At 34.2% G+C, this 13,394-nt stretch overlaps 1 protein-coding gene across 2 annotated transcripts in view; it reads right to left on the reverse strand.

Annotated features, from left to right (window-relative positions):
* The window catches only part of NUBPL (nucleotide binding protein like), a 214,477-nt gene that overhangs the window by 124,950 nt on the left and 76,133 nt on the right, over positions 1 to 13,394 (reverse strand). Inside the window, exons 5-6 of one of the 2 annotated variants that reach the window (XM_039247126.1) lie at positions 6,133 to 6,172; positions 5,955 to 6,045 (exon numbers count right to left, since the gene is read on the reverse strand). In XM_039247126.1, the coding sequence (XP_039103057.1) occupies positions 5,955 to 6,045; positions 6,133 to 6,172 (131 nt within the window). The remainder of the gene's footprint in view (positions 1 to 5,954; positions 6,046 to 6,132; positions 6,173 to 13,394) is intronic. The other variant, XM_039247127.1, reaches the window with a different exon arrangement.

A 13,394-nucleotide genomic window follows, 5' to 3' on the forward strand; every position in this document is an offset into this window, starting at 1 on the left:
TCATTAAATACAAACATTACACCAAAACTAACAATTTTACATCAACACTTTCACAAAATAGAAAAGGAAAGTATTTCCAAACTCATATTACAAAGCCAAAATGGCTCCCATACAGTACCAGAAAAATACATTATAAGAAAAACAAATTAGAAAACAATATTCCTTGCAAATACTGATTTAAAACTCCTTAATAAAATGTTAAGAAATTTAATTCTTTAATATATTAGAAGTAATTATAATATTACTTTTTTTTTAAAGTGGGTTTCATACCCAGCATAAGCCAAATGCAGGGCTTGAACTCATGACCCTGAGATCAAGATATTAGCTAAGATCTAAAGTCAGATGCTCAACCACGTGAGCCACCCAGGCAGCCCCAATATTACTTATTATAATTAAAATAGAAGAATTTATCCCAGGAATGCAAGGTTGGTCTAACAACGAAAATCAATGTAAATCACTACATTAATAAAATAAAAAACACATGATCATTTCAATAAATGGGGAGGAAAAAATATTTGAAAAAATTCAATGCCATTCACAATAAAACCTCTTAGAAAACAAAGAAACAAGGACAGAGGGCATCCGTGAAAACCTACCACTATCATTCTTAAAGATGACATACTTATTGTTACCAGACCCTGCAAATCCAAATGAAGACAAGGATGTCTGCTCTCATATTTTCTGTTTAATATTATACTTGTGGTCCTAAGCAGTGCAATAAGAAAATGAGAAAATAAGATGAAAGAAATACTTTGGAAAAGAAGCACTGAAGATGTTTGCTTGCAGACAACATAATCATGTGCATAGAGTACCAAGAAAGGTACTAAACAGCTACTTAAAAACAGAACACAAGGTTAATATACAAAACTAAATATTGTATATTTTATGCCCTAACCACAAACAATTTGAAATTAAATACAAAATACAATTCCAATTCCAATGTCATCTAAGAACATAAAATATTTCAAATAAATCTAAGAAGTACAAGACCAATACACTAAAAACTATATATCACTCCAAGAAATTAAAGGAATAAATGGAGGAACATACCATACTCACGGATTAGAAGACTCAATGTTGTCAGAAGCTTGACTCACAAAAAGAAGAAAAAAATCTTTACATTCAATACCATCCTAATGAAAATATTAACATGATTTTCTGTACAAATTGACAAGGTGAATCTAAAATTTATAAAGAAATGGAAAATAATATACAGTAGCCAAAGCAATCTTGAAAAAAAAAAGCTGGAAGACTCACTTTGTGACTTTAAGCTTTCTACACAGCCACAATTATCAAGATAGTATGCTTTTACTGTAAGGATTAAACTAGATAGATGGAACACAAAACTGAGTGCCTAGAGATAAACCTATACACATACACTCAATTGATTTTCATCTAATGTTGTATCAAGTCACTTCAATAGGGAATGGGAATTCTTTTAAACAAATGGTGCTAGTACAACTAGGTAAACTATTATGTGTTTTCCAACTTTACCAAGCAATTAATTTGATTCTGACACTATCTACACCAGGCAGTGTACTTGGTGTAGATAGTGTCTCACAGCGTCAGATCTCATAGTTTAAGGGCTCAATTCCACTAGACTACTCCCACTTCAGACACCAATCACAGGTCCAAGTTGTTACCTGTGCTTCTGGACTGACTAGCTATAAATCAGAGGTTTCCATAACATTAAGAGGTTCCCTTAACATTCAAGTGTGATTAATTTGCAAGAATGGCTCACAGAACTCAGAGAAACATTTATGTATGCTTACTAGCTTATTATAAAAGGTTTCAGAAAGAATATAGATAAATAGCCAGATGAAGAGATACAAAGGGCAAGGTCCAAAACAGCCCTCAGCATAGGAGCTTCTGTCCCCACAGAACTAGGTTTGCACAACCCATGAAGATGTAAATACATTTCACAGAGCTTAATCTACACCACACTGTCCTTCTTCTTTCCCTTCCCACAGATCAGTGGATGAGGCTGAAAGTCCCAACTCTCTAAACACTTGGGTCTTGCTCGTGACCAGCCCCATGCTGAGTTTATCCAGAGTCCCCACTGTAAGTCACCTTACTAGCATGAAGTCAGGTGTGCTCAAAAAGGAATTCTTCATGAATGACAAAAAATACTCCTATCAATAACCCTGGAAATTCCAAGGGTTTTAGGAGATTTGTGCCAGGACTCAGGGGAAAAGAACAAATATATTTCCTATTATACCACAACTATGAAAAAATATAAACCTTTATCTTACTTTCCACACAAAATTTAATTTAAGCAAGCCAGAACTATAAAGCTTTGAGATAAGAACATATGAGATTATGTCTACCTTAGAGGAGACAGGCAAAGATTTCTTAGAGAGGACACAAAAAGCATTCAGCATTAAAAAAATTTTTTTGATAAGCTGGATTTCATGAAAATTTAAAACATCATTTAATCAAAAGGCAAGCCACAGACTGGGAGAAATATTCCCAATACATATATCTGACAATGGACTCACAGCCAGAATATATTAAAACTCTTGCAACTCAATTATAAGAAGAAAAATGAGCCAATGAAAAAAATGAGTATAAGACTCAACAGATACTTCATAAAGGAAGACACAGTGATATCTAATACACACATGAAAAGGGGCTAAATATCACTGAACATCAGGGAAGCACAAACTAAAATGATAAGAAGATACCATTTTACTTCCACTAGTGAAGAGACTGACAACACCAAATGCTAACAAGATGTGAAGCAACTGAAACTCTTAAGAACTCTTATACAAGTATTTATAGCAGCATTATTCATAATAGCCAAAAACTGGAGTCTACCCACATGTCCATCAACAGAACAAGCAGTATTTTATTATAGTCATGCAATGGAATACTAACTACTCAGCAATAAAAAGGACTCATTTACTGAAACAGGCAACAAAAGCATGATGCTCAAATGCATTAGACTAAGAGAGAGAAACCAGATATAACTACATTCTCTAGGGTTTCACTTATGTGAAGTAGAAGAACGAGCAGAACTCATTTATGATACTGGAAATCACAACTGTGATGGCCTATGAGTGGGAGATTGAATAGAAGGAACCCCAATGAATCATTATGGGGGATGGGAAAGTTCTCTGTCTTGAATGGGGTATGGTTACACAGATATACACATTGATCAAAAATTACTAAACCATACTTGTAAGATCTCTGCATCCCACAGTATGCACAAGTTTAACTCAATAAAATATCACAAGGGAGAGGGAAAAAACTTTAAACCAGACTTTCAGTTCAAGATGGTAAACTGACCGTAAGTATTTATCCTCTCCCTCAAAAGAGTAACTATGAAGAGATATGAAACACTATTCTATTTATCATGTCCTGAATAATTATATAGTTATTTTCACTTGGGGATAATCTATCTAAATGTACACTTAAGATTTGTACACTCTTCTGTATATACATTTATTCAACTTTTTCAGCCCTAATTAAAATGTGCAAACGATAAAAGTAACTGTTAAAAAGACTGTAAAGTGAATACGTCAACTAATGTCCTAATATCTTATAGGATACCTAGAGTATTCCAATAAAATAAGCTATAGATCCATTTTCTCACCTCATCTTTCATCCTGTATTTTGTAGCATGTTTGCTAAAAATGGACCTTCAGCATTTATGTGAGTAAACTGACTTTTCAAAAAAATTTTTTAACATTTATTTATTTTTGAGAGACAGAACACAAGCAGGGGAGGGGCAGAGAGAGAGAGGGAGACAGAGAATCTGAAGCAGGCTCCAAGCTCCGAGCTATCAGCACAGAGCCCAATGCAGGGCTTGAATCCACGAACCATGAGATCACAACCTGAGCTGAAGCCATACACTTAATCGCCTGAGCACCCAGGTGCCCCAAGCTGTGACTTTTACATGATTATGTGACTTTTATATGATCTTCCATATCAGAAAGCCAAATCTCCAAATCTCCACTACGTCCTCTGCCAGACTGCCAAATTCCATAAATACTTCTTAAGCTTAGCATCTGATAAATGTTGAGAAGAACATGACTGACATGATGAGAGTGTGGTTGAATTCAGAAATCAAAAATGTATAATGCCAGTAGTTAACATAATTATTCTATATCTCCAACAGCATTCAGGAGTAGATAAAAGGGGCTGGGTTACAGAAGGACATTGGCTGATAATATGGAATCAGGATCCTCCCCTTTTCTACTCCCAGCACCTCACAGAATAAAAAAATAATAAATCCTTCAGACCTTTGATCTTTCACCTCTGGTTTCATAAAGTTTTGTTTGTTTATAAAAGCAGTTACTAAATATAAGTGTGAATTTCAGTGGCAAATTTTTTGCAGCCTCATTAATTTGTACTGTCAGGATTACTCTCACTCCTCCTTGGGAAACTCCCTTTGCCCCTCTCCTGAGGGCACGTGCATACTTAGTCTCTCTCTTCCACGCTCAGGGCTCCTTTGCAAAGATGTTTTCATCACCTATTGCAATCTGAGGTTTAAATGGGTCCTAATACTTAAAAACGACACTTCGAGGCAGGATCCTGCATCCCTTACACAAGAGCACCGGTACTTGGCTAGGTCTCTGTGTCTCTTATCACTGACTTGGATCTCTAAGACTCTGATCACTTTGAAAAGTCCATGTATTCCCACTTTCTCATGGCCATCCGGAAGGCTGAGGAGAAAATCTTAATCATTTCCTATTGAGAATTATACTCTAACATAGGGAGGAAAAATTAATATTTAAAATATTCTGATGACAAGATCAGAATTCTCCTTTTGGTGTTTCCAAATTCCCACTGACTCTAACTTTAATTATAAACTGAATAAAGACTGTTTCAGAATTTCCTTAAAAGCAAAAATCAAAACAAAACAAAAACAAACAAAATCCAGGCTGACATAATCCACACAAATAAAGGTTAAAGATCAAGATCATAAGGGAATAGGTAAAGAAGGGATGTTGTTGGGAGTACAAGTGAAATGGCCAACTATAGAATAAAAGGGAGGAATAAAAAAGGGAGTATAAAAGGGGAGGAAATGCAGCCAAGAGACTTGAACTCACTAGGAAAGTTAGAGGACTCTGGGACCAGAGATCACAAAGCACATTTATCAGAACTTAAGCAGCAGAAAGAAGACAAGATGTAACAATGAAAAAAGAAGAGTTTCAGAGTTCAAGACATATTTCATTTACCAACTATTGCAACTAGAAATGAATATAGGAATATCTATGATTAGAATTGTCAAGCTATCACATAATGCCTGAACCAAAGTAAAATCTGAATAAATAAGGAGTAATTGCTGTAAATGGGTGGAGAAAATCCAAATTACTTAGAATATTTATCTAGAACATAATTAACTATAAATTCATAGCTACTAGAAAAAAAATTAAAATTATTTCTATAAATAACATATAGCCCATCTGATATTTTTAGATTATCCAATCAACTGTTCTCTTCCTTAAGGATAAATTAAAGTTGATTGAGCAGATATTATATACATAAATATGGAGCCAGATGTACTCAGTAAAACAAAATTTCATTTTGTTCTATAGCAATTTTAAAACGTGAGCATGATTTATATAAGTTTTTTCTTTATGCAAGAATATCTCCACTGCCCTTATAACTCAATAGTGGGCATGAAGAGATTAACCATAAATCTAAAGAAGGCAGATAACTTATAAAATAGACTTCTTCATCTCACTGCAGACTCTGAACAGAGCAAAAGAACAATATGAAATAAGACATTAAGATTCTCAGTAATCAAAAGCAATGGGTAAGATTAAATCACAGACCAGTGAAACTGGTCTTGGCGCCACATAACTCATTATACATCCAGTCTATTAGTTGGATTCTTTTGCATAACATCTCAAATCTGACTGCAAAAATGGACCATTCTCCAATCAGCAAATGCATTAACAACAAACGTGTCAATAATAAAATTACACTTAATGCAATTTTCTTACCTGCCTCAATAGTTTCTCAATAGCTGACATTACCATAAGGCCTCTCCAAACAACTGGCGCAGTCTCTTCAACCAGGAAGCCCATAGACATACTGCAAGAGTAAACCAGAAATACAGCTAATTTACATATGTTAATCAATATTCTGAAAAGTAACATAAAGTAAAAAAGATATACTTACCAAGCAATACCATAATTCAAAAGAGGCCTCATTAGGTTGTCTGAAATTAAAAACAAAACCAAAAACCTCTCTTTTAGAATATACAAACATACTGACTTATTTTCTTATCATAAAGTATCAAATTAAAAATAAAAATGGGCTATTCAAACTGCTGCTCTTTAACTTCCAACTAATTCACCTCAATATGCAAAATATACAACAATTTAAACATTATTCCAAACACACAACCAATACCTCCAATATATATAACATCTAAAAATACTTGGGATAAAGCTTTATTTAGAAACATTTATAATTTTTAAGTGTTTCAAAAAAATTGCCTCCATATGAACCTGTTTTATTCATATATGTTGATATATAAATTACATGCATGTTTAGTATGTGTATATATGACAAGTACACACAAATACACATACATGCATCTAATAAGTTCTCCGTATTTCTTCCTTTTTCCTTACTTGAAGAATTTGAAAAGTACAAAAAATCCAAGAGGAGAAAAACTCTATTTTGTATCTCAACATAATAAAAGTCATATATTAAAAACCCACAGCAATCACACTCAATGTTAAAAGACTGAAAGTTTTCCTCTAAGATCAGGAACAAGACAGAGATGCCCACTTCTGCCTTTTTAGTTAACATAATACTGAAAGAACCAGAGCAACTACGCAAGAAAAAGAAACAAACAGCATCAAAATTTGAAAGGAAGAAGTTTTCTCTGTTCAAAGATGATATGATCTTATTTATTGAAAATCCTTAAGATTCCACAAAAAACTATTACAGCTATTAATGAATTCAGCTAAGTAGCAGAATACAAGTCAACACATAAATATCCACTGCAGTTTTATACACTATCAACAATCTGAAAAGAAAATTATGAAAACACTTCCACTTATAACAGCACCAAAAGCAACCAAAAGAATTAACTTAACCAAGGAGATGAAAGATTTGTACAATGAAAACCTCAAACCACTGCTGAAAAAATCAAAGACGACATAAATAAAAGGAAACACCTATCATGTTCATTGATTGGAAGACTTAAAATTGCGAATGTTCCCTAAAGCAATCCAGAAATTCAATGTAATCCTATCTAAATCCCAATGACATTTTTTTTGCAAAAACAAACTAACAAAAAAACACCCATCCTAAAATTCATATGGAATCTCAAGGGATCCCAAATAAACAAATCAATCTAGAAAAGGAGAATAAAGCTGAAGGATTCATAGCTCCTGATTTCAAAACTTAAAATACAAAGCTAGAGTAGTCAAAACTTAAATACAAAGCTAGAGTAAGCAAATCAGTGAGGTACTGGCATAAAGGCAGATATATAAGCCAACAGAATAGAATAGACAGCCTAGAAATAAACCATCACATATATAATCAAATAGTTTTTGATGGGAGACAAACATCATTCAGTGGTGAAAGGAAAACAAATGGTGCTGCGAAACTGGATATCAACAGGCAGAAGAATGAACTCAGACCCTTAACTAACACCATATACCAAAATTAACTCAAAATGGATCAAAGACCTAAATGTAAGAGCTAAAATTATAAAACTCTTAGAAGCAAACATAGAGCAAAAACTTCATGTCATTGGATCAAGCAACAATTTTTTGGATATGACAACAAAGGTATGAGAGAAAACATTTGCAAATCATATATCTTATAAGTGATTCATATCCAGAATATATTAAATATTTTTTTTCATTTTTTAATTTACATCCAAGTTAGTTAAGAATGCAATACAATAATGATTTCTGGAGTAGAATCCAGTAATTCATTACATATATATAGCATCCAGTGCTCATCCCAAAAAGTGTCCTCCTTAATGCCTCTTGTCCAATTAGCCCACCCCCCCCATTACCCCTCCAACAATTCTCAGTTTTTAAGAGTCTCTTATCTCCTCCCTGTTTTTATATTATTTTTGCTTGCCTTCCCTTATGTTCATCTGTTTTGTTATCTTAAATTGCACATGAGTGAAGTCATATGTTATTTGTCTCTCTCTGACCAATTTCACTTAGCACAATACACTCTAGTTCCATCCATGTTGTTGCAAATGGCAAGACTTCATTCTTTCTGACTGCCAAGTAATACAGAATATATTAAATCTTAAAACTTAACAACAGCAGCAAAAAACAAAACCTAATTCAAAAATGGGCAAAGGAAGTGAAGACACATTTCTTCAAGGAAGACATACAAATATCTTATACACAATATATACAAAGATACACACAATAGAATACTTCAAGTTTTTAAAGTCTTGAAAAAGAAGGAAATCCTGACGTGCTATATAACATGGAGGACGTTATGCTGAGTGAAATAAGCCAGTCACAAAAGAGACACTGTATGATTCCTCTTATGTGAAATATGTAAAGTAGTAAAAATCATACAGACAAAAAGGAGAATGGCAGTTGCCAGCATCACGGGAGGTCGAAGTGAGGAGTTACTGTTTGAAGGGTATAAAGTTTCAGTTTTACAAGACAAAAAAGAGCTATAGAGATAGATGGTGGTGATGGTTGCAAAACATTATAAACTATTTAATGCCACTGAACTATATACTTAAAAATGGTTAAGATGGTGCGGTGCCCGGGAGGCTCAGTTGGCTAAGTGATCAACTCTTGATTTCAGCTCAGGTCTGATCTCACATGATCTGACAGTGCAGAACCTGCTTGGGATTCTCTCTCTCCCACTCTCTTTCTGCCCTTCCCCCACATGCGTGCACTTTCTCTCTCTAAAATAAATAAATAAACTTTATTTTTTAAAAAAAGGTTAAGATGGTAAACTTATGTGTATTTCACCATAATAAAAAATATATATTTTAAGCTCTACTTTGTAATCTGAGACAAGAAGTTGCATTAATCTACAGGGGAAACAATCTACTATTTATGCCCAAGCACTAAAAAAAAAAAAAAAAAAAAAACCCAGAAAGAAAAGAAATGACAGTTTACAGTCAAGTAAAACATATGTAAACTATAAAATAATTTAAAGCACTATAAAATATGATTTCTTTAATCAAACTATCTGTATAGCCACATTCTCATTCATTCTAGCTACTATATTCTATTTCACCATAATAAAGTTATAGTAAAAGCCCTCTAGATACTTTATGCAGTTTGAGCTAGTATTGAGCTAAAAGTTTAGGACAGATCATAAAAATTCTAGTAGAATTTTGCAGTCAGATTTCATCAATGTCTTTTAGGTTGTTTCTCCTTCTTAAAGAGACTGAAATTAAGAATTGTAGATAAAACATATAGGCATGATTTATATGTCAGTTTTTTCCCAAAGCATCCAACTTAAACTTTCAAAGTAACTTTTCACCATTGTCTCTGTAGTTTTGATTCTCTGATTTTCTCCAATTATGTATGGATACAGATTTAAGAGTCAAGTTGCACTATAAAATTGTTACTGAAAGTTAATAATCCTACAACGTTCTTCCATTTGTTACTCCCCAGAGCCAACAACTCTCAACCCAAATGATTTTTTTAGCTTCTTATTTTGAATTAACCTGAGGCTTATAGGAAGTTGAAAAAATAGTGCAAAGTCCTCATATGCCCTTTACCTAGTGTTCCCTAATGTTAACATCTTATGTAACCAGAGTACAATAACCACAACCAAAAAATTAACAGATACAATATGATTAACTAATCTGTAAGCCTTATTCAAAGTTTTACAATTTTTAGTTATCTTATAAAATATTATAGAACTTAGTTCTTTTTCATGAACACAGGCATACTTTTCATGAACTCATCCTCTCAATGTAATTATATCACTATTTTAACTAAATAATCATGTAAATGTTATGAATAGCTGTGCAAATGGTATAAAATATGATTATTTTTATTTTTCCTTTGTCCCCCTGAATTGATGGTAGGGAGATCTTTGTAGTGTATGTATTTCCTAGTAATTTGCTCCTAGACTACCTCCCAGTTTTGTAAATATCAAATACATAAATCAAATGCACTAGGCATTTGTGTCCATTATCTTGAAGAAGCTTTTGCTTAACTCTTTATAGTGTCTTTTGAATAAAACAATTTCTAACTAATGTATGGTTGAAAGGAGAAATCAGTAACTGTTTTTAATTTCCAAATATATAGGTGTTTTTAGTTATCATTTTGTTACAAGCTTCCAAATTAATTGTGTGGTAGTTAGAAAATGTAGTCTGAATGATACCAATTTGAAAATTCACTGAAACTACCTTCATGGCCTATTCCATAATCAATTTTTATAAATGTTCCAGGTGTGCTTGAAAAGAATATTCTATTTATGGCCATTAGATCAAGCTTGTTTGAAGGTGGTAATTCTTTACATTCAGTAATACTTTTGCTTTAAAGTCTATTTTGTCTGACATTAACATAACTATACTCAGTTTTATTTCGCTCTGTTTATGCTTTTTAATCATTTAGCTTTTACCCTATATTTTTATGTTTTCAGTAATATCTCTTGTAAATAGCTTTAACCTATCTGGGTTTGGTTTTGTTTAATTTTCATTTTCTCCTGTCTTAAAGGATTTTTTTAAACTAGAAAGTTGTATAATATTCATATTTACATTGCTGATATATTGGAGTGCTGAGGAGGCTCAGGTGGTTGAGCATCCGACTCTTGATTTCAGCTCAGGTCATGATCCCAGAGTTGTGGGATGGAACCCCATGTCAGGCTCTGCACTGAGTGTGGAGCCTTCTTGAGATATTCTCTCTCTCTCTCTCTCTCTCTCTTTCTCTCTCTCTCTCCCCCTCTGCCCCAGTCCCTGGCTCGCAATCTCTAAAATAATTAAATATATGTATCGCTGATATATTTATACTCATATTTACTATTCTATTTTGTACTTTCTCTTAGCCTCCATTTTTTTAGTAGTTTTACATTGTTGCAATTCTTCCCCCTCATTATATTTTTCCCTCTATAGAAATCACATAGTACATTTCTAGTCTTGTAATGATTATCTAGTATTTTTTTTTAAAACATCCTTAAAGTGTGAAGTTAAACAGTAGTTCCACCTTCTTCCTTTAAAAAACATGTGGTTTGTTTTTTTTTTTTTTTTTTTTGAGAGACAGTGAGAAAGCATGCACACGTGCATGCAGGGGAGGGGTAGAGGGAGAAAGAGAATCTTAAGCAGACTCCACACCCAGCACAGAGCCCAATGTGGGGACTGATCTCACGACCATGAGATCATCACCTGAGCCAAAGTCAAGAGTTGGACACTTAATCAACTGAGCCACCTAGGCGCCCCTACCTTCTCCCTGTTTCAAATCCAATCACTGTCCCTCCTAAGCCGATTCATATGCCACTGCTCTCCTGAATTTTAGTTTTATCTTGGAAAATTCTCAGCTATTATCTCCTTGAATATTGCCTCCGTTACAGTTTCTCCATTATCTCCTTCTAGAACAATGATTAGATCCATATTGGCCCTTCTCATGCTATCTACCATGTCCCTCAAACTTTCATTTGTTTTCCAATTCTTCTTTATGTACTACATTCTCAGTAGTTTCTTTTCACCTATATTCATTAATTAATTTTCTCTTTAGTTGTACCTAATCTTTAATCTTCCCAGTTTTTCCCACTTAGCCCAGAGCCAAGAACAGATCCAGCACTTACTCCCAATAACCACTATGTATGGAAGGATTTATTTCATAGTCACTTATTAAGGCTATCACCATTAGTGTGTCCAGCTCTTATATGGTGCATTGGAGTTTTCCTCCCTCCTTAGGTGCCATATTTTGTCCCCATTCCTTCATACATAATCCTGTAAAATACAGGTCCTAAGCCACCAAGATCAGCAAATAATACCTGGGTAACTATCAATTCCAATGCACATTTATACCCATCGGCTCACACCTTCTTGTTATTTCTGAGTTCTGAGAAATCCCCTTCCTTTCCCACTATCTCAGACATGTACTGAAAAGTAGTTTTTGTTAGTATTCCATGTAATATTTTAAAGTATGCTATTATAGGAAAAGTTTTTCTGGACATCTAGCTTGCCACATGAAGAAGTAGAAAGCTGTTGATTTTTAGTGATCTTATATTCCTTATGATACCTTATAGAACTCTATTTTTCAATTAGTTTTCTGATTATTTCTTCTGAATTTCTAGGTAGACAAACATACCACATGGAATTAAGAACAATTCTGCCTTTTCCTTTCCACTATTAATAACTCTTACTTCTTTTTCTTGTTTTGGTGGATTTGCTAAAACCTGCAGTAGCAATGGCACTGCGCTTGTTTTTAGTGTAACATGGAAAAGATTATACCAAAAATAAAACAGGAGAATATGCATATCATCTATTCACCTAATCCTCCACTCGAAATAGATGATCTAAGTAGTTTGAGTCTGCTCAAAACAGAACTTGGAATTGGAGCTGGAAATGTAAACTTTGGACTGATTGCTATGTTCCCGTCAAAATTCCTATGTTGAAATCCTAACCCCCAATGTGATGGTATTAGGAAGGTGCTTAGGTCATGAGGTAGAGCTCTCATAAATGGGCTTAGTGTCCTTATAAAAGATACTCCAGAAGGCTCTCGTGCCTGTCTGTCATGAGAGGAAACAATGACAAGACAGTTTTCTATGAACCAGTAAGCAGGTCTTTACCAAATGTCAAAGCACCGTGAACTTGGACTTCCCAGCCTCCAAAACTATGAGAAATAAAAGTTTGTGGTTTAAGCCACCCAGTTTGTGGTATTTTTGTCACAGCAGCCTGAACAAACTAAGACACGGGAAAGGTCCAAAGTCTTTTCACAAAACAGGAAATCAAAATCTCTAACACTATACAGGAATAATCTTTAATCTACTTCATTGGTATGCTAAATCCCCAACCAGAAAAAATGTATACTTTAAATACTTCTTGTAGTTGGGTGAATAATAAATTGTAAACTGAAACCAACAATGTAAGCAGATTTATCATGTTAAATGCATTTCTGGGGCACCTTGGTGGCTCAGTCAGCTGAGCGTCCGACTTCAGTTCAGGTCATGATCTCACAACCGGTTAATGGGTTTGAGCCCCATGTCGGGTTCCATGCTAACAGCCAGCTCAGAGCCTGGAGGCTGTTTCAGATTCTGTGTCACCCTATCTCTCTGGCCCTCCCCTGCTCATGCTGTCTCTCTCTGTCTCTCAGAAATAAATAAAACATTAAAAAAAAATTTTTTTTTAAATAATAAATGCATTTCTTCAGAATTTAACAGGGAAGGGGCGCCTGGGTGGCTCAGTCGGTTAAGGGTCCGACTTCAGCTCAGGTCATGAACTCAGGCTCATGGGTTTGAGCCCCGCGTTGGGCTCT

The sequence above is a fragment of the Hyaena hyaena genome, unplaced genomic scaffold (assembly GCF_003009895.1).
Source record: "Hyaena hyaena isolate Hyena2069 unplaced genomic scaffold, ASM300989v1 scaffold_291, whole genome shotgun sequence".
Lineage (NCBI taxonomy): Eukaryota > Metazoa > Chordata > Mammalia > Carnivora > Hyaenidae > Hyaena > Hyaena hyaena.